The sequence below is a fragment of the Falco cherrug genome, chromosome 20, assembly GCF_023634085.1.
Source record: "Falco cherrug isolate bFalChe1 chromosome 20, bFalChe1.pri, whole genome shotgun sequence".
In the NCBI taxonomy this organism is placed as follows: Eukaryota; Metazoa; Chordata; class Aves; order Falconiformes; family Falconidae; genus Falco; species Falco cherrug.
Window position 1 is genome coordinate 3,795,924 of NC_073716.1, and position 22,364 is coordinate 3,818,287.

The window sequence follows — 22,364 nt, forward strand, 5'->3', positions numbered from 1 at the left end:
GTGTTTTCTAGAAGTGATTTTGCTAGATTTTTTTTTTAATGGAATTTGATCTTGCTTATTGTGGGATCGCTCAGAGTTCAACAGACCCTAGCAGCGTGCACAGCACAAGATATTTACATAATAGGGGTCTTAAAGAAACTTTTTTATCTTTAGGAGAGTTTGTCTTAACTTGTTTCCTGAGATACTAACTCTTGGAGACACACAGATTTGGCAAGGTACACAGAACCATTAATCTGCCCGACAGCGAAACTGAACTGCTGTGGCAAAGGTCCAGGTTCAGTTTGAAACATGTTTCCACAACTGTGAAACACCCTGTCTTTTCTAATCAGCGGAGGAATGAGGGGACGTTCTCAGCACCAGGCTGCTAAGCTGGGTATCACAGCTAGGTTTCTGGTGTTTCTTTCCTCCCAAGCACACATCTTCTACTAAAAAGGCTGCACATTTCCCTGAGGCTACATTGAAGTCTCAACTGTAAATTTCACAAAACGCCTCAGTTTATTCCAACAACTGGTTTGAGCCTCAGTTCATCTGACATCGCCCATCCTGCATTCTAAGCTCATTTTCTGTTGATATGTACTGTCAAAAACTGTGCTAAAACCAACGCCCTCCTTATTATGTTGTTAGCAAACATATAATTTTTTCTTTTATTTCAAAGTTTTATTTTAAAATAATTTTGGTGGTTCCAAACTAAAGACCAGAGAAAGTTCCTCCTGTCTTCACTCTGTCTCTGCTTTTCTCCTTCCTCTCAAGCCCCCGTTTCCTTAAACCATTATGTGCCTCAGTACCAATTTATTATCTTACCATACCCCTAGTTCTTCAGCTGTGACTTGTGGCTTTCTTCTGAGGAGTGTCACTTGTTGTGCAAAGAGAATGGGGCTCTTTTTTTAAACTCCACACTATTGCCACACTCTCCACATGCATTATCCCCAGTGACACACCCCAGCAGGGCAAACAAGCAGTTAATACTTTCTTTAAAATCTCCCAAATCTGTTTTCCCATAACTATGCAGTATTGAACAGAGCTGTATTACTGAATTACTGCATTTTGAATTTCATCAGCAAATTATTAGATCTGAAACATACAGGTGTTTCAGACTCCCACTTCATATGAAGGATTAAGATGACTCTTCTAAGTGCTTCTGAAATCTTATTTTCAAGAATTACTTCATTTCATAATGCATATTGGTATTAAACCCATTTATTGCTATCTGAACAGTTTCATCTTAAACCCAATTCGTTTACGTTTTCCAAAAGTAACAGGAACTTAATCCTCCCACTTTTCTTCTTTTAATCAAATTATTTCGATCACTTATTACCCTTCTTGACTATTTCACAAGCATTAGTAAATTAACTATGCCCACTCTTCCTTGTACATTGATGGATGCTAATTGTTTCTCACACAATGCTACTATTATACACTTTTTTGCACTAAAAATTCAGACTCCAAAATCTAAACATTTGTTCCAAGCAAAGAACAGGAATCAGAACCTATCAAATTCAATTCCAGATTTTTAATGGGAAAAAATAAAGACAGAAAAGAAGAAGTAATGGTGAGATGAACTAGTGATTGCACATCTTTAAAGGAAAGGAGAACTTTAAACTTCATTTTTAGAAAAAGCTGATTTTCTCAAAATAGCCATGGTGGTTGCTGTAAATGGGTAAGTGGGTGTGGTTGAACTAATTTTTTCATTCTTAAATGTCAGAGAAGTAAACTCCAAGTTTCAGAACTATAGCCTGAAGAAAAAACACTCATCTGAATCATCCCTTTTGTTTAATTAAAAAAGAAAACCCAAGCCCTAGCCCCTGAGATGTACAGCCAGCACTGTTTGTGAGGAATGTCATCATAATTGGCCTCACCTCTAGGGAGGAGAAATTTTGGAGGGAGGGCTGCAGGCTGAGTTTGCCTCCCAACACCCTATCTTGAGGGTATAAAAGAAGCACGGGGGCAGTGAAGGCACATACTTTCCTCTTCTGCACCAAGCTGAATAACTGACCTTAGTGTCTTCTTGTGCTGCAGCTATGGCTACTTCCTTCATCCAGAGCTCTTCTTCTACCTATGGTGGTGGCTTTGGGGGTGGTGGAAGCAGGAGCTCTCGCCTTTCTTCAGTCCGAGCAGGAGGAACCTGCCGAGCTCCAAGCATACATGGAGGATCTGGTGGCAGGGGTGTCTCCATCTCCTCAGCTAGGTATGTCTCCTCTGTAGGAGGTGGATATGGTGGTGGCTTGTGTGCTGGTTTTGGTAGTGGTTATGGAGGAAGCTACAGTGGCTTCGGTGGTGGTGCAGCCTGTGGCTTTGGTGGAGGGGCTGGCTTTGGTGGAGGGGCTGGCTTTGGTGGAGGTTTTGACATTGGTGGTGGCTTTGGTGGTGGCGATGGCCTTCTCTCTGGAAATGAAAAGATAACTATGCAGAATCTGAATGACCGTCTGGCCTCGTACCTGGACAAGGTACGAGCACTGGAAGAGGCAAATTCAGATTTAGAAGTTAAAATACGAGACTGGTACCAGAAGCAAGCTCCCACCAGCCCAGCCCGGGACTACAGCAATTATTACAAGATAATTGAAGATCTCCGAGACAAGGTATGACATTAGTATGTAAAGGAGTTATAAGAATGCATTAGAATTGTGGAACTGCATATTCCACTTCTTTAAAATAACCTAAAATAATTACAAAATAAATATTGGATTCCCAAACCCCCAATGTATTGCAGTTATGAGCATTCTAGTGGAAAAGAGACATTTTTTTCTCAATTTAAAAACCAAATATGTTATCCTGAAAATGTGACGTAGGTTGAAATTAAAGCACTTGCTGTAAAAGTTAGCAAAACATGGCAAAATGTGTTTAACATTACCAATGTATTTATTCAGTAATGAAATAGTAAAGAATGTGACAGGTAGGCCTCAAAAGTTGAAAAAATAATCCTCGTAGCTACAGATAAGATCAGCTGTTGTACAAATGTACTTTCTAATTGCGTTTCTAATTTGTGTTACACAAGGTAGCTTAGCTCTCTGATTCATATGGAAAAGAGCTTAGCATTTTTAGGTTTTCCCTATGAAAGCTGTAAGACTTACAGTGTGACCACAGAGTAACATAATAAATTGAAATGGCTACTGCAATCCAAAAAGCATGTCTGACCAGTGACATAACAAGAGAGGTCCATATTTATTAGTTCTTTGATGGCCTACAGCCTCAATAACTACCTACTATGTACTCAGGACTGTGATATTTCATGAGTGTTCACAGGAACCTTTTTCTGTGTTTCTCAATTGCCAGATCCTTGCAGCTACTATTGACAATTCCAGAGTCATTTTGGAGATTGACAATGCCAGGCTGGCTGCAGATGACTTCAGACTGAAGTAAGTTTACCTGAAGCACATTTTCTTTCTCTGTCTTTGTCTCTCCCTCTCAGAACAGTTTTCTGAAGTTTAGTATTACTTTTTATCTAGAAAATAAAAAGTTCTTCAGTCACTGAAGGACACATTTCAAAAGGATGGATAGGTATTTTTCCTTGATAACTTCTGCTGAAAAAAACCCTGGCAAACAGAATCAATGTGATGAAGGATCAAATTGGAATATAAACCTGGTAGGACACAGTATCCAGATTACTGACCTGTTTACATAATAAATTATAGTTTGTGTCTTTTTTTTTTTTTTTGTGTGATGCTCTTAACTATTTTTACTAGCCTAAAACACAGAGGGAAAACCCAACAGGAATAGACTAAGATTTTCATTTAAAAGGAACAGATTGGTGTGAAGAGATCACTGTTCGGTTGCAGAACTTCTCTCTCAGAGTCTGAAATTTAGAAAAAAAAAGACAAAGAGTACTTTGGGGCTTGTCCAGCTCACAGACTCAGCAGTACATCAGACACTGCTGAAAGGATGATAAAGATACTTGCGCAACTGATCTATCTTGCAGTGATGCACCTGCAGGTTTATATTATCTCCTCTAGTGCCCTAGGCAGAACTGGGCAATCTGTGCCTTCCTTCACACCAAATTTGAGAGGACACTGCAAATGGACTGTCCTGTGTGACAGCTGCTCTATTGATGCTGATAACCATGATTAGGTTCTGCAAAGTGAAATGTCATGTACCTCTCAAGAATAAAATCAGATGCCAATGCGTGTACTTTCAGATGTCACAGTTGGATGTTGGAAAAAAACATTTTTACTCCCTCTCCCTTTACACTTCCTTTCAATATATATTTTTTCATTTATAACCCACTGTTCCTCCTATATTCAATATAAAATTTCAGACTTGTATAGCTTTATTGAATACAAACTCGTACATATTCCAGTGCTTGTTTCTTTTTTGAACTGCAGATATGAGAATGAGTTGTTCCTGCGCCAAAGCGTAGAGTCCGACATCAACGGCCTGCGCAGAGTCCTGGATGAGCTGACTCTGTCCAGAGCTGACCTGGAGATGCAGATTGAAACACTGAAGGAGGAGCTGGCCTACCTCAAGAAGAACCATGAGGAGGTGAGAGTCCTTAACAGTGCAGAGAGAAAATTACTTCCCTTTGGAATTTATATCTCTCAGGTGGGGAGGCAGAAATGCAAACACACACAAAAAAAACCTAACCCAGAATGACAACATTACAGCTTAATAAGAAGAGAACTGTAATATTAGAAGAATCCAAAGGGTGTCCTGGGAAGTATTTCTCCAATTCCAAACTGTTCAGACCTATTAGTTTCAGTTTGACATCCGTAAGCACAACAGGTCACTGAGGTAGTTAAGCTGAGTAAAAGAAACATATACATAAGTTACATGTAAATATGTGTGCTGTGTGTAAGTATACAGAGAGTAGAAAAGCATGTGCAATGAAAGATAAAATTTGACAAATGTTTTTATGTGTGTTCCACCTATAATACTTGGTAATAAAAGTCTTGCATACCACTGCATGGATTGCTGATGGCCGGAAATATATCAAGAGGAGAAAGCCTAATCTTTTTTGTGTCCTCTGCACCCTACCCATGCAGGAAATGAAAGAGTATTCCAATCAGCTAAGTGGAACAGTCAATGTGGAAATGGATGCAGCTCCCGGCATTGACCTAACCAGAATTCTTTCTGAGATGAGGGAACAGTATGAAGCTCTGGCTGAGAAGAACCGTAAGGATGCTGAGGCCTGGTTCTTCACTCAGGTATAGTTAGACCAATAAACAGCAAACTGATGCATTGCCTCATTACTACTGCCCCAGCAGATGGGAAGGGCCCTCCCTTTCTCCAAATAATTGAATTTTTTTTATATAATATGTATGTGATTTTACAGGTGCTTTTTTCTTTCAGACTGATGAGCTGAACCGTGAAGTAGCCACCCATACACAACAGATACAGACCAGCAAATCGGAGATCACAGAACTGAGACGCACCGTCCAGGGCCTGGAGATTGAGCTCCAGTCACAGCTCAGCATGGTATGGAGCTGTCCCAAGCACATCACAAGTCACTACTGTTACACTCTCCCCTTCCTCTCTCTCTGTCTTGCCTCTCCTTAGACACTCTGTGGGACAAATCTGCATGCTAACCTATTCTGACGTTACTCTGCTTTAGAAAGCTGGACTGGAAGCCAACTTGCGTGACACAGAAGGGCGATACTGCGCACAACTGGCACAGATTCAAGCCCTCATCACCAGCGTTGAGGAGCAATTGAGTGAACTTCGATGCGACATGGAGCGTCAGAACCAGGAATACAGAATGCTCATGGACATCAAAAGCCGCCTGGAGCAGGAAATTGCCACATACCGCCAGTTGCTGGAGGGCCAGGACTCTCAGTACGTGACTATATATAAATTCTATGATGATTGGATAATGTTAATAACATGACACATTGTGAAGCAGTAGTTTCTAGTTGCTGAACTGTCTCCAGATAACTAAAATACATTCACTGCATATGTAGCCTTTTCAGTAATGGCAAAACAGATGCTTGGCAAAATATCAAGCATTACTATAACTCAGGCGAAATCTCCAGATCAATTGTGCTGATGATTTGAAAACAAATGCAACATTTTGACTATGACAAATTATAGAAAGCACCAGGCACCATATGTATGCATGTCTTATATAGTCCTCTTGTTGCACTGGAATAATAGCCTTCAGCATGAAATAACCTATAAAAACCTGTTCTTGTTACGTCTTTAGCTCTTGGTTTTCCACACTTGTGCACAGAGGTGAAAATATCATCATCATCATACACCAGTACTCCCAAACAGAAAAGAATTTGGTACAGATCATAGCTTATTTTAGTAAAAATCTACATTTCTGTGCCCATTTCTCATATCTGATCCACACATGGAATTACTTCTGATATCTGACGAGGAATCAGATCCTTACATTGTTTCTAGATCATGGTATTTTGAGAAGTATATAGGGACATATCAGGACCAAGAACTGGTCTGGCTGCTGTTCTGTTTCCTATCTAGTACATAGGAGTGGCCTTCAAAGCAGAAAGCACCTTAACAATAACACCAGTAACAACACACCTGAGAACCAACCCATTGAAAAAAGCAGTGTGAAACCATGGCTATTCACATGTAGTGGTTCCTAAACAGATCAATGGTTTCAGTGGACAGGGTCAGTAATGGCTGTTAATCAAATATTTCTTCTTTTCTACAGGATGTCAGGAGTGAATCCTAAGGATGGTAAGAAAAATTTTGAAGTTTTTTTTAGGGGCTGAAATGAATTGACAAAAGTGGATTAAATAAACCTGTATTTTTGCTTAGGATTTCTTCTTTCTAACAGAAACTACATTCTCTCTGTAATGACTACGTTATCATTTAGAGACAAAAGTATAATACTTTATCCTATATTATGTGCACTTTTGAAACCAGCAGCTTTCCAAAATAATTGCATGAACTCCTCATGGGATTCTAAAATATCAAAATCTCCCAAAGATTCCTAAGTTCCTATTGAGCTGATTCACACAAAATACAAGATATTTTCAAATCTGACATGTGATGTGCACTCCTAAGGTTTACTGGATGAGGACCAGTAGGGAGAGAAGGTAAGGTGTAAAGGCAGTTCTCCCTTTGGTAGGTGAAAAAGATCTTGTGAGGACACAAACAAAAATAACCCCATCACACAGCTCTTCAGGGTATAAGCTGCTAGTTGAATTTCCTTGCTGAGTTGTTTTTTTTCTCCTACATCAGCATTTCTGAGCAGTGGAAGACTTCGCACAAGCGTGGAAGATGATGGAAAACCTGTTTCTACTCGTGAAAGGAGATTCTAATAAAGAAATACTGAATCCTCTCTTGCATACAACACCATAGAAGACCAGTGCAGCCTACAAACTGGCTAATGCCAAGAGAAATATCCTTTCACTTTCGCCAAATCAGAAGAATGTAATCCAAGAATGTGCAACAGCTTGATGTCCTTCCTTAAATTTGCTCTCCCTTTTTGCATAATCATTTGGCTCTCTAAGTCCAAGATTACATGCTTGCTTTCTATCAGTAGCTATATAGTTTCCTTACAAACGAACCTACATAATAAAGTTTCTATTCTGCTTGTGCAAATACATCCAGTCTAACGGTTTCTTTTTGAAGTGAGTATGGCATCGCCATACACGTGATGACACAGCCTCCCTAACACGGTGCTCCCTGTAACCCAAACCAAGAGAAGTTCAGTGGATAACAACAATAACAATAATAACTTTAATAATAATAATAAAGATGATGACAAACGGACAGATATAAAGTGCCATTAAATTCTCCCAGGAATCTGCTAATATCAGTAAAAATCCAAGATCATAACGGAAAAAAATCCCTAAGCTCTCTTTTCTGAATTCAGAGCACAAAACATGACTACAGTCAATGCATGAATAAAACGCACCTCTGGAAAAAATTAATATTTTCCCATATATATATATATATATATATATATTGTGTGTGTGTGTGTGTGTTCCTGTACTTCTTAAGCAAAAAGGCAAATTCCCTCAGCTCTTGAGGAAGCACTAGGCAAGGTCCAGGCAAAACGAGTTCCTCAGGCCGTTTGCTGTGACTACTTTGGTTTTCATACACGAGGAAGAAACCCACCTGCCTGTGTCTTCACTGTAGCTGTTGTATTAGTGACGCTGCCATTTCTTAGCAGGAAGTTAGCCTGCAAGTCTACACCAGTGCAATTGAAATGAGATGATTACAAAGATTTAAGAGGCTAGTAAATCCCAACTTCAGAAGCATAAAAAACATTTACATAAATCCTGTATTTTGCACACATAATCTATTTAGAAGATGGTTGTTAACTTCATTGCAGGGTATTTCAATCAACATAATAGTATCTACAAAAATTGTATAATTCTAGAATTACATGTTTTATTTTCCTTCCAATCTTCTTAGAGCCACTATTTTTATGTCTTCTCTTTTCTGACACTTAAAAAAAAGTATCTACATTGCTAGCATCAGCCCCACAGTTTGGCCATGAGCAACGCTGCAGGATCATTGGTACACCACTGTTAGGAAACACATATACTGCTGATTCCCACTGGAAAGATGCAAACTTCAGCCAAGAAACCTCACGATCTACCAGAAAGGAAAAACTAAACAATGGAAATTATATTTTTTCCTGATCCAGAAATCACGTGACTATCATATGTATCAGAGAGCAAGAGACAGAAATTCTCCAGCCAAAGGCAACTATCCATTTGTATTTCAGGTGGAGGAGTTGAATCAACAAGTGACGGTTGCAGGGTATTTACCTGTACAATGTAGGTGTCAAAATGTTCTCCCTATCATGAAATGGCAGCCTATAAATTCAGCTCCGTTTGCTTTTCATCTTTCAATTCAGGAAAACAATTATGATTCCCAAATAAAGCAACTTGGGACTATGCATTCCTCGGCCCCTGCTAGGTGGGGCCTGCCGAGCAGCTCCCCAGCTTGCAGCAGGGGAAGAGAAGTCCCTATCTAATGGTGCCATCTGCTGACCATGTTCTACCTTTGTACCGAGACCTTTGCTTTCATTCTGTGCTCGGTAGACTAAATAGCTGACTAAAACCAAGTCCCACAATGCCAGCCTGACAAAGGAGAGCTGTAGTTTTGGAATAAGTTTTTTTGTCTTTTCCATGGATCCTCAACAGATGTTGATGAAAACTGTGTGGTGCCTTTTCCAGTTTGAGAAGGCTGAGCTTTAGAGGAAACACTTCCTATCTGCCAGATCACCTTCGTTTTGTATTACTTGCTAGAAAAAATAGAATTCTGTTTTTCATGATGGCATGATATCCCATGAAACTCTCAGGGAGTAAGACAGAGGCTATTCTGTCTCACAAACTACCAGTTTTGCTGCCAGGCACGTTATAAAGTTCGCTGAGCAATTTCACATGAAACAAAGGATTCCCTTCATTTTATGTAATGTGATGTACTTATGTATGCATGTATATTTTAATATCTTATAGAAAATTAGCTTGCTGAACTGCCAGGCTAAAAAATTCGGTCTGAAATTAATCTCTGGTGAGATGAACGGAACAGCAGGATACCACTGGTTCTATTGTAACTGGGTTTTTTTTTCAAGTTAGACCTTCACTTTTTGTCTGGTGCTTCAAGCTTTTCTCACTCTCAAGCAGCAGGGCAGACACTGAACTGTAGCTATTAATAGTAGATGTTATCAGAATATTTTGTGATAGGCATAGCTGGTACTTACTGGAAACCCATCTCTTCAATGATTAATTTCTCCAAACAATTCAAAATGTTAGTATTTCTATACAATGAAGTGCATGAGGAATAAGAAGGAATACGCACTCAATGGAAACATAACTGGTAAAAAGAAAATCAAGAGGTAGGGAGTAGAGTCAACACAGACCACAGGGAGGAGCTCAAAACCTGCCCTGACCAGGCAGTGAGACCCAGGAAGCATCCCAGGAAAGGATGACGTGCAGCAATTCTTTATTACTGAAAAATTTTAAACTAAGCAGAGAAAAAGAGATTCCCTCAGGTTCCTTCCAGGATAGTGTAATCCAGTTTTGTACAGTCTCTTTGACCCCACCATTCAGAACGAATAACAGTGCTAAGTAAGATCTTCTTGAATAGTTGAGCCTTCAACTGCTATAAGGAAAAGCCGTTGCACCATTTCCAAGACAGCCCATGCCCACTCAGCTTTCCAGCTCTTCCCAAATCTTCTTCCCCTACCCCATCCCTCAGCTGCCATCCAGAACTACTCTGAAAGACAAGGCAAATCCAATAACCTCAGCTGTTGCCATAGGAATGTTTCACAATTTACCTCCTACTCATCAGCATGAGGAATAAGAGAATCTCTGCAGAAGCCAGACTTGCCTGTTCTATATTCGATGGATGGAGTTTGACAGAACATTACTGAAACTTTTGAGAAAGACTATGTTCACATGATTGCCAGGTCAATTTTTAGGGCTGGTAGCTTTAAATAATTACTTGAATTTTTCGAGTGTTGTTAGACTCATATTCTAAATATTTTCTCTAGTACACATGTAAATGCCTTAATAGTATTAATACTAGTAACTGCAATAACTGCGATAAATTGCTGCATTAGTATCTGTTTCAACAAGACTATTGAAATATGACTATACCTCAAATCGTGAAAAAAATCAGCAGAAAAGATTGTTAAGTACTTAATTCTCATGTATTTTGCCTGGAAATGCGCAGCTGAAGGCAGTAACTGGGCCTTACTTGGGACTGGAATTTTAGTCAAATGACAGAGGCTGGATAACTTCATTAAAGCCTCATGTCTCATACAGGCTGAAGCTGTTTGGTACGTTAATGACAGCCTGATAGGACATGCTGCATTTCAGGACTCACAGACTGCTGTAATTCTAAAGCCTGAGAATTACAACAGAAAAAAAGTATCCTGAAAGACCCATCCCTGCTCCAGCTCCCACTTCTTCTATAAAGGACAATACTCTTCCCCTCATAAGCAGGAAAATATGATATTAACTGCAGGGTTAGAAAAATGTCTGAGGCAGAGCTGATCCTGTTCCACACCTACTGATTTTAGCCACACCTCACTATTACAATATGAAAAGAAAAGAGAAAAAAAAAAACCAAAACAACCAAAAGGAAAGCAATCTGGTATGTGGCTGTGCTTCCAAATAACAACAGTGTGTGCAGGCTCATAAATGCTTCAGAATTGACCAAGAGGAAGCACGTTTCATGATGACACAATCTTGTTGCTGTAGTCATTCATCGAAGGGAAACTCCCACAGGAAAAGGCATAAAGCTGCTTGGAGAAGGCTAAGGAGCTGCTCAGTGCTAGTCAGTCAAACATTGGGTTAGATTCACAACAGAGCTAAGTATGAGCACCAGCCAAGGCCCTTTTCAATTTTTTTCTGGGACCCTCGGGGGTAGTTCAGGGTGTGGTTTGGCCCAGCAAGGAACTTCTTACAGACCTTCAAGTGCAGATGGTTGTGCCAGCAGCACACATGCCTCTTTCTCCTCTGCCAGACCCCTCTGGCTGGCTACTGGAGGAGGGGCTCCTTGGGGAGGCTTCGGCGAGCACCATGGGGAAAGCATCTTCCTGGGTGGGAATGAGAAACAGACTATGCAAAACCTGAATGACCGTTTGGCTGCCTATCTGGACAAAGTCCGTTCCTTAGAAGCAGCTAACACTCAGCTGGAAAGCTGCATCCTAGAGTGGCACAGGACAAAGTCTCACGGAAAGAGGCATGACTTCAACCAATACGAGCAAAACGTCACTGACATGCAAAGACAGGTAAGTCAGAGCTATAAGTGACTATGTCATTCTATGCTCTTTTAAGGAATCTGGGTACTCATTTATGTTGATGGCTTTCCTTTAAAGAAAGTTGAATAAACACTTCTAAATGGTAGAAATACTAATGAAAGTGGTTACAGGACCTGGACATAAGCATTCTTCATGTTCAGAAGGAGTAGAATGGGGTACAAGAAAGATAGGCTGTTAGGAGACAAGGGGGATTCTGCAAAGACTGGTGTAATAAAGGGATTTATATGCTGCCAAGTGTTTGTTTCTGTGCATGAAACTGTGGTTTGAGTAACTATGTCTGGCAGAATCTGCTCTTTTTGACTGCACATGTATTCAAGCAAATTACAAAGCAGGCAAACTGAGAAGACTGCCTTCCTTCACACATGCTGTCCTTAGACATACTGTTGCACTTCATTTCTTTGATTCCTGTGGTAGCAGACAATGAAACTACAGGAGTTTTGGGTCCAATGAGCTTATGTAATCAGATGGAAAAATACTTCATTGTAATTAAGAAAATAGCAGTGACAAATTCCTTGTGGATGTTTTCACTATAATTAAAAGAAGAATTTCTGGTTCCTGCCAGTAGTTAATATTAACGTTCAACAGTAACTCTTTCAATCTCCTGAACTCACGTGTCTTTAAATTTAAGCATAATATTAATCTGTATTCATAATGAACATATTAGCACTGTAACCATCTGTGTGACTAATCAGTGTAATTGACTTTATATAGCCATATGGGGCAAAACCCAAAGGTATTCCAAATGCGATGCTGTAGTTTTCCCTCCACTTTTTATAATCTGGTTACCTGGCATTCTCCAGACCCTGTGCATTTTTTTTCAAAAGGGACTGGAAATAGTATTACCCTGCATTTTCGCTGACTGCGGCCAGGGACTTAATCAAACTCCCTGCTCGCTGTTAAATGTGTTGCCTCCAGGCAGAAGATGAGGCACTCCGACCACAGACAATGTGTAAGGAGAACCAGAATTGTCATCACCTATTTCTCTTTTAAGGATAACGAAAGGTCATCCATCTCCAGACCTACCACTTCAGCACTTTTTTTAACTGATCCAGAGATAAAAACTTGTTCATCAAGAATATAAATGTGCTTGCACTGATCTGGAATTAATAAATCAGAACTATTTTGGAAGACAATAAGATAAAAACATAATGCTGATTGGGGTGAAGCTCTCACTTTTGAAGAGGTTGTAACCAAAACACTTTTTTTTGACAGTCCTCACTTAAATAGCTATCCCTGGCTACAGGCACCTCTTAGGCTAATGGTGGTCTCAGCCAGTGCTGAATGCACACTCATAGTGGGGAGGAAAGGCTAGTAAAGGATTATTTACAGGTGACAATTTAGTGATTTAATGCAGAATTTTCACTTTCTCTATAAATTACTGCAATTAGCACCATGACTGTCAGTAAAACAAGTGAAAATATAGCATCTATTTATTAAATATAATTACATTAACTAACCATGAATTGAAAAGGTGAAAATAATTCAGCACCTAAAATGAAATTTAGATATAATTTAGGATCCTAGATCAAATAACACAGAAAGTCTATGATACCCTGGCTGTCTAAACTTGGAGGCTTATAATCATTTGGGTTCTACATTTTGGACCTGAATTCTGGATGAACATGCCAGATGGAGCAACGTTGCTTTGCTCCATCCTGAATCCTTTCTAACACAGCTACAAAGTAAAATAGCACCAGTTCTTCCAGTAAATGTCTCATTCAAACACCTTCTACCGCTAAATAAGCAAACTGGTTTACAGAGAATTCAAGGAGACAGGATCAATGCTGTTAGACAAAGGACACAAGACATGCTGAGGAAGAAGTTAATGCAGGAAGCCTTCTTGAAAAAAATCTAGTTTGAGAAGGAATTTCAGTGTGTTTCATATATAATAATGTGTGAGTTCTTAAGTAAGTTATCTGTAAATTTGCAGATTGGTATTACTGATATACCCATATCCATGATGGATGTAGTGAAGGACTCTGTAACATTGTAAACAGATAAATGTCCACATTTGAAATGCACTGCCAACTGACACAGCAATCAACATCCTACAGCAGCTGGCAAAACACTGACAATTGTTCAGATTGCACAGAAGGAGTCGTAAAGCATTTACATAAATGTGTTGCTGTGTTGCACGATTATGAAATGGCACTAAGTTGAAGAACTCACACGTTGCTTTCTCATTGCCTTGTTACCTTCCATAGTAGAAGTTACTACTCTCTTAAGTATGTATTCAACAATTGTCTCTTCTCTGACAACAAATTCCAGGCAGCAACACATTCAGGGTACTGTTATACTTCTTCCGCTGGCCTTGATCATGTCCCAGGGCAGTATCCGAGGTGTGCTGCTAATTGCTCAAGGATGTACAGTCTCCTAACAGATTAGTTAAAACATTCCATAGGCACCTTCGTTTTTACCATGAGCAGTAAACTTTTGACACTTCAGGACAATTTTGCCATTTCCTTGTTTCTTTGTGATTCATTTAGGTGTGGGAAGTTTTACTTCAAGGTGCTGAGAGCTCTGTAACTAGCTAATGATTTCTGTACAGCCATAATGCACCTTGTTTTGCTCTGTAAGTGTTGAGTGAAGACAGCTGTTGGAACTGCAACCATGCTTCTCTTTCCTCTTTGTTAAAAAAGGACACAACGTCCCACAGTTATTAGCTCCTGGTAATTATGTATGAGTTCCTGCTAGAATTCTTTCAAAGATTTTGAATGGAATACTGAGCTTTTCATATTCAGACCTATAGTTCAAAGCTACTTCATGTTAACAGGGACTTACAACTCTTTTCAGTGCATGCTGAATACACTGAAGGAAAGATGCAGTGCACTTTCGGGGCAATTTTCAACATCCCAAAGCAAAATCAGAAACAAGAATTAATCACTCCATGCTGCTGGATGATTCAATACAGTTATAGGTTAATAACTGAATGGACAGTGACAGCTAGATGCTAGTGTTACTCTCAAAATGATAATCCATGCAGCTCCAGACTGAAGCACACGGTGGATTTGAGGGGCCCTGCTCACAAGTTGCTGCTACCATCATGGTTACATCTCTGCACCACAACACTGATTCAGCAAGGTGTTTATACACGTGCTTACTTTTTAGCATATGATTAATTTCAGGTTTTTGATTGTACTCAGACACAGCTTAATGGTTCTTACTGAAATTTGCCCTAGAGATGATCAAGGCTGCTTTTCAAGCAATGCTAAACAGAATTAAAATCAGTTTACAAAAAAAAGAAGGAAGACAGTGATTGTTATGCTGTAATACATCATGAAGTTTGTGTAATACTATTCATATCCTCTACCTGGCCATAAATAAGATGAGTCCTCCTGCTTCATATCCAGAAAAGTAAGATAAAGCGAAAAGTAAGATTATGGACAAAAATTGCAGAAGCATGTAAGTGAATCGGGAAACTAAGCTCTTTTTATTCATGTTCTCTCCTTAACATGGGAATTCTACAATTTAGATACTTCCTACAAGCAGCAGGGAGTCTAAAACATCACAGGTTATTCACCACCACCATATGGCAACACTGAGTCTCCTGTTTTCCAGATTGAGGAAGGCAAGATCACCAATGCCAGTATCCTTTTACAAATTGATAACGCTAACATGGCATCTGAAGACTTCAGGCTCAAGTAAGCTCTTCTATGGTTTCCTGATTAAGTTTGAAAGAGAGTTAAGCAAAATACTGCTTTTTCTTGATAATCCAATATGAAACTGATTTTACTGAGGTTTTCTGGTGATACTGGATAAATAAAACCAATGTAGAACAGAAAAAGGAAAAAAAAAAAGATAAAACCCAGAAAGGATAAAAAGGATGTAAAAACCACAAATGATTGCTGAACTATCTTGAGTCACCCTGTTTATGATACTTGGTTCAGGTCCTGAAGAGCAGGTTTTACAGCAGACACTTGATATGTGTGACAAAAGGCATTTAAAACTGCCATCTGGGAATACAAATTAACGCTTCTCTGCCCTATGCTTTCCCAGTCCAGCCCAAATCTATTTCCTGTACTTACCATCTTTTCTGTCCAGCTCCGCAGGAAATACCCATCTTTTGGTATCTTCTGCTTTGGAGCCTCATGAATTTTGCCACAGTGAATTTTTGTTCCAAGGTGACACAGGGACCAGTCCTCCCTCAGCTACCAGTACGGTTTGGTTTTTCAGTACACTGTTGAAAGACAGTTCTCAGATCAACTAGAAAGCCAAAATGTTCGGACAGAAAACTTCCAGGCAGATCTTTGCAAAGGAAATGAATTTACATTTCTGTAAGTTAGACTTCTCAGGAATTAGGAAGATCTGTCTTATTTTCAACAGATGATGATCAGCTATTAAAAAAATATCTCAGCTTTTGGTAAGATCGTAAAAAACTCAAAGACCTTGAACACTGTAGGCCTTATCTAGCCATGCCTTTCTTTCTTTATCATTCAATACTGTCATAAAGAGGAAACAGTAGAACTACTTTGAGAGACTGGAATCGTAGAATGAGTCTAATACATTGAATTTAGAAACATCAATAGAGCCCATAAAAAATTAAGTAAAGGGCAAGATTCTGAGGAGCAAAAGTGCTTCATGTGCCCCAGAGAAGATACAAAAGTGTCCTTCTGTCTTTGGCTCCCTACAAATGGCAAACTGCAAAAGGTTAGAGAGAGATGCTAATAACTGGTTTCCATGACATTTTTCCTATTTCACAAATGACTGAAAAGTTATCATTTTGGAGCATTGCTTGTTGATACTATTTTTACATATTTATTGGCAGTTTTTTGAGAATTATATTGTCAAAGCTTTCACAACCTGGTGAATATATTATTAAAATGCAAAAAAGTAAAATGAAAGCGAATAATGGTTTCATACCACATAGAAGTTTTAAGGAAGAAAGAAAAACAATAATTAAACCCATCTTATTTTTAAGACTGTTCAAGAATATTCAAAGAACAAATGCTAGAAACAGAATTTGTTTTCTTGGTTTTTTGTTCTCTCTAGTTCCCTACATAGAGGACTTAAGCAAGTCTACTTCTCTTTGATCTTATACAAGAGGCTAGAAGCAGTCTGTTCTTAACAAGCATGCTTTATCTTCTTCTTCCTGATAAAGGTATGAAGCAGAGAAGTCTCGCAGGCAGGGAGTGCAGCTCGATGTTGAAAACCTGCGTAAGGAGCTCGATGGCCTGACCATTATTACAACAGATCTGGAAATGGAAATTGAAGGTTTGAGAGAAGAGCACATCCTGAGGAGGAAAGACCATGAGGAGGTAGAAAGAGTTCCACTTGGTAAAATCCTATCACACAAATCTTCGCTACCATGTAATTAACTTTGAGTAAGATCCACAATCTATAAATGGGATTGATGATTCAGAATCTAATCATGTTTCTAAAGAAGCCAAAGAGTCAGATGAGGCACAAAGTTTGTGTACTACTTTACCAATTAAATTGGGATTTCAGAAAGGATAACAAACCACTGTATTTTCACCCACTCTTTTGTAGCCACCTATCCATCCGTCATACATAGCTAATAATAACTTATGTATTTGACAGAAATATTCTCAGAAATACTTAGATATAAATAGACAGAGATTTCAAGTAAATAGGAAATGTTATTGGTTGCTGTTGAATTTTACCCATCACTCTCTTTTCCCTCAACTCTGGATATCTCATTTCACAGAACCACAGCAGCACAGAGTAGCTGAGGTTGGAAGGGACCTCTTGAGGTCACCTTGTCCACCCCCCTTGCTCAAGCAGGGTAACCTAGAGCACGATGACCTGAACTAAACAGACCTTGAATTCTTGAAGGTCCAACATTAGAAACAATAGTTGGTGAAGTCAAGTAAAATTACTTATTCTTGCAAAATCCTAAGCACGATAGTTAGATAATTGTCAAAAATCATGCTGCTCTGACTTCTTCCAGAGCTATACCACAGTGGTCTCTGCTATTCCCACATAAATATAATACCACTGCCTGACAGCACACTGTTTTCATTTCGCCCGATCTGATGATATTTTCTGTTATTACCTAATGCAGAACTAAACACCCTACTCTGTATCTATGGATTATTAAAATGGAAAATAGAAACACAAGGGTTACACAGCAGTAGATGAAGAGGTCTTTGGCTGAACCCTTATTGCCAAGGATACTACTGAACAGCTATAATAAAACAGTTCTTGGAAGCAGGGCAACCAACAGAGACATCAGTATGTCCAGTTGATCTGCATTTTGGAGGCCATGATGTCATACCCTGAAATGCTGCTTTGCCTAGGTGCTTTTGAAAATGGTACCTAGCACATAAGATTGTGCTACACCAAAAGGAATGTTACCATACCTGCTTGACTTGTCCTGTAATTATGTTGTTTACACGGTAATTATATGCTTTAATCCAATTATTCCTTTAACAATTACATAGAACTTTTACATTTCTCTCCTGTAAACTTAGTTATAGTTCCATAAATATTAACATACAGGGTAAGAAAGACGAAATTACTGTTAGATTTTCATCAGAGCTTTTGGGTTCTGAATAGATAAATAAATAAAAAATGTCAGTGCTTCTTCATTAAGTATATAACTCCCAGAACATTATACAAAAAGATCTTCTCACATGTTTTTTACGGAGTTCTCTAGCACAGTTCTGCCACAGAAGCAGATATGAATCATTGGTTTAAGTCACATCATAGTATTATCAATATATAAATTTGCAAATAGTGTTAACTGAATATAGATAACAATTAACCTACCATAATGAAAAAAATATTTTGGGTATTGTGAAAGGAGGGAACTGAAGAAGCCAAGACAGGAGTGAAAACTTTCCACTTTAATTAACAAGTTTGCTTGTTTCCTCTGCTAATATATGAATAGGATATGGAAGCAAATCGCTCATCACAAGACTTCAAAGTCAATGTAAAAGTAAATGCAGCACCTCCTGAAGACTTAGCCAAGATTCTAGCAGAAATAAGAGAAGATTATGAAGCCATAATTGAAAAGAATCGTCAAAGCCTGGACACTTGGTACAAAGAACAGGTAACAGGTATTTTCTGCTCATTTCAAAGATCTCTGTTCTATACACGACTAACCAGAATCAGAAGGTTTTCTCTTGCTTTTGCTTTATAGAGCACAGCTATGTCTCTGGCAGCAGCCCCTAATCCAGAACAGATACAGCACAATGAGAATGAGATCAAGGATCTAACCCGTACTTTACAGTCCCTGGACATCGAGCTGCAGGCACAGATGAGTAAGGTATCTATTGTAGACATCTCTGGCTGGGCACTGTTACTTCACATATTCTCAGAAACTGTCATGGACCAATTCTTCATTTAAATCCATAGCCTAGCATAACTATTGTAGTTATTAAAGTACCAGTGAAACTGGAATTCGGACTATGCTAACTTTGCCAGAATATGCAAAATAGATTCAGCAACCACCACCAAGAAGTGAAAAATCTCTGTCTGTCCTTGGAACAAAATATGGGGTGTGAAGAAGAGATGGGATAGCTGCCTCCATGATCTAGAAAGAAAAAATGTCCAAGTAGATGGATAGTAATACAAAATTCATATTTACAACCCCTGTTATAATGCATGAAATATATGAACTGAAAAATGTTGGCGGGGAATCTTCAAAAATATTACTCAGCTCTTGCACAGGTTAAAGCTCATATGCCCATGACTTGGAGACTTTGGAGCAATTCTGGACAGTAAATGCAGAACTGACAATAGAGTTAACTGTTACAGGAGCACAGCTTTTGAGCAGAAAGAATATGGCAGGGATAAATTACTCAGGTTTTGCCTCTCATTATGCACACATGACACAGCTTCATGATTCTGCTGTCTTTACATGAACAGTCATGCAAATGCGTAAGTGTTTAAATTACCACAGTCTTAATTTTGCAATCTTCTACCTAGAGACCAAATTTTCTGGCATTTCTGCATTATATTTACCACATAAATAATAAACATAATATTGGTATTATCTGCTGTCTTAGAAACGCATGCTGGAAGACACTTTGGCTGACACTCGGAATTACTATGCTGTTGCACTTCAAAACATGCAGCAGATAATCTCCAAATGTGAGGAAGAGCTAACCCAGGTTCGTTGTGACATTAAGCAGCAAAATAACCAATACAAGGTTCTTCTTGGGATCAAAACCCGCCTGGAGAAGGAAATTTCCACTTACCGCCTGCTGCTGGAAGGGAATGTTGACGGGTAAGGCAAAGCCGCCCTGACTGGAATAGATGACAAGAGAGTTCTCATATTCGTGTTATTTATTTGTTTGTTCGTTTATGCTTAATCAAAGCTTGTGAGTTCCATACTACATCAAGGGTTGGTATTTTAATGTGATGGATCATAATAAAAAGCTGAAGCCACTTAGGATACAGAGAAATGTGTATCCATGTAATTTGGATTACCTAAATTAACATAACTTCTTATTAAAAAAAAATAATAATCTGTATACCCACAGTATACCTGTCTCAGCATGGGAAAAAATGCCAATTTCAGTTAACTTCACAGTTATTTCCTATCTGCAAAACAAGTTCTAGATCAAAAAGAAGCCTGGAGACAAGTTTAGATCTTTTTCTGTCAGCCATCTGCAGTTACAAATACCAGCACACAAAATCTGTACTGTGTGCCCCTCTGCTGATGGGTTGTTTGGTTTCCCTTGTCTGAAATGTCTGTGTTCAGACACCTTTGGGCCTCTATTCTTTATTCTCTCACCTCAGATACAGAGTAAGTCTTACTTAAACAAAATGAGAAAAAGGAAGTTTAGCAGCCTTTATAACTGAAAATCTCGGGGAGGCAGGACAGTATGGCACCAAGTACGGAGTTATCTGTCAGAAGTCAAAACAAGATTGACTTAGGCAACTCAGAATATATGAGAAACAATGCAGCTGTCCACAGTAGAGCAATAATGAATGTACACAGGAACAGTTTCAGCTGAGAGTGTCTGTACCTAAGACTACCGAAGAGGAAAAGTTTTCATGGTATAAAAACAGAATTCTTTTTTCTTTTTTCTTTTTTTTTAATCTCTTTTTATAGTGGTATCAGGTCTCCTTAGAATCAGTGAGAAGAAGAGGATGAATAACTTCTTGAAATTAGCATAATAATTATTTTTTCTGTTTTATTATCTTCACAGGGTAGCAAGAAAATCTGAATCAAAAGCTAAAGGTAAAAGTCCCATATTTTGTTCTCTATAGTGACTCTTAACCGTTGTCATTTCCCATCAATTTTTACTCAGAATAATTTTAAGCTTACTTGAATGAGCTATGAAAGGTTTGCACGGCAATTAATTCTCGTGGAGGCCATATTTGAGAATAATTTCAGTGATTCATTGGTCTTGTGAAGAGCTGGACTTCAGAGCACATTCTGCTATGCCTGCCCCCTGGCAGACTGCTTCAGACTGACCTCTGTTAGTCAACTACGTTGTCCAAAGCTCAGACTCGAGACTAAAGCTTTCATGGTATATGAGGAGGCATCGAGACTCCATTTGGTGACTAAAACAGTGTTAGGGCTTGTGAGCAAACAGAAAATCTGCATGTCTGGAAACTCATATTCTGGCATGAGCATGACCTACAGACATTTAGGATAATCTGCTCTGAAGTTAGATTTGCATTGGCTGGGATGTAGCTGTATTATTCATTTGCCCTGACCTGGACAAGACTCAGGGTGACTTTCTGGCAGTACATTTCAAAAAGAGCAATAGTAACTATTGACTTAAAGGGAAACATGTAAAGATAAATCAGCTGAGGAGGTAGCTGGTAAATTACTGTAAATTAAGCTTTCCCTGCATCATCTTGTCTCAGCATTGCTTCTTGTCTAACTTGTCTAATTAAGCTTTCTTTTTCTTTAAGAACACACGGGGCAGACCCATCGGAAGATCAAAGCAATTGTCCATGACAGTGTGAATGGGCAGGTGGTATCCTCCACCATCAACGAGATCCACCAGCAAGCCTGAAGTAAAGAGTTCTGCTAACTACTGGCTTTCCTAGCAGGCTAAGCTCTGACAACCCTTCTGTGCAACTACGTGCTGTATGTTCGTCTCCCTGTGTGTAAAAGAGGGATACTATAGCAAACGTTCTCCTAAAATGATTTGCAGCTTAATAATGAAAAGTGCCATACAGAGCTAGGTATAGCTGATATTACTAGTTTAAAGAGCTTTTAGTCATCAGAACACTGAAGAAAAGCTATTCCATGAAAGTGACTGGCTGAGCTGGTAATACATGTATTATGCACATCTCACTGGGGCATGAATCTCCATCTGTGATTCATTTATTGCTCTACAAATTAACTATAATTTAAAGTGAATAATCTCTCAGCTTTTCTCCTGATTTTATGTCTCTCATCATATACCAATAAATTCTTTTCCATTACTTTTTCTGGTGGTTGTAATTTCTGATTTTGTTTTTTCTTACATATGCACCAGCCCAAAGTGGCAGTGTTACTGACATGGGTACAGACTGCAAAAGCCTTATTGTTTTAGGAGGTGTAAAACCGGAAGGACACAAAAAAGGAAAAAAGAGGTGACACAAGCTACAAGTGACATTTACATAAGCAAAACTACTAGATTTCCCTACATGCAACTTTTCAGTGTCACTGTTTAAAACCGCATTATCAGTAGGAATGTTGTGAAGTACACTTTACTAAAATAGTCACCCTAGAAACATCTCTTTATTCTTCAGCTTTAGAGATATTTTAACT

General features: G+C 38.9%; 2 protein-coding genes across 3 annotated transcripts; both read left to right on the plus strand.

Annotated features, from left to right (window-relative positions):
* Positions 1-1,774: 1,774 nt before the first annotated feature.
* Positions 1,775-7,426, plus strand: LOC106631196 (keratin, type I cytoskeletal 15-like). Of its 2 annotated transcripts, XM_027805691.2 has the most exons (8): positions 1,775-2,576; positions 3,271-3,353; positions 4,317-4,473; positions 4,974-5,135; positions 5,281-5,406; positions 5,543-5,763; positions 6,605-6,630; positions 7,138-7,426. In XM_027805691.2, exons 1-8 carry the CDS (start codon positions 2,019-2,021, stop codon positions 7,215-7,217), a joined length of 1,413 nt encoding a protein of 470 aa, XP_027661492.1. In that variant the 5' UTR covers positions 1,775-2,018; the 3' UTR covers positions 7,218-7,426. The 2 variants fall into 2 exon arrangements, with proteins under 2 accessions (XP_027661492.1, XP_055553754.1); XM_055697779.1 differs by lacking the exon at positions 6,605-6,630 and having other exon boundaries at positions 5,543-5,802; positions 7,148-7,426.
* A 3,775-nt stretch (positions 7,427-11,201) lies between these two features.
* On the plus strand, positions 11,202-22,043 carry KRT23 (keratin 23). Its single transcript, XM_005439336.4, has 8 exons — positions 11,202-11,653; positions 15,242-15,324; positions 16,782-16,938; positions 18,534-18,695; positions 18,786-18,911; positions 19,654-19,874; positions 20,803-20,834; positions 21,518-22,043. Exons 1-8 carry the CDS (start codon positions 11,237-11,239, stop codon positions 21,619-21,621), a joined length of 1,302 nt encoding a protein of 433 aa, XP_005439393.3. The 5' UTR covers positions 11,202-11,236; the 3' UTR covers positions 21,622-22,043.
* The last annotated feature ends 321 nt before the right edge of the window (positions 22,044-22,364 follow it).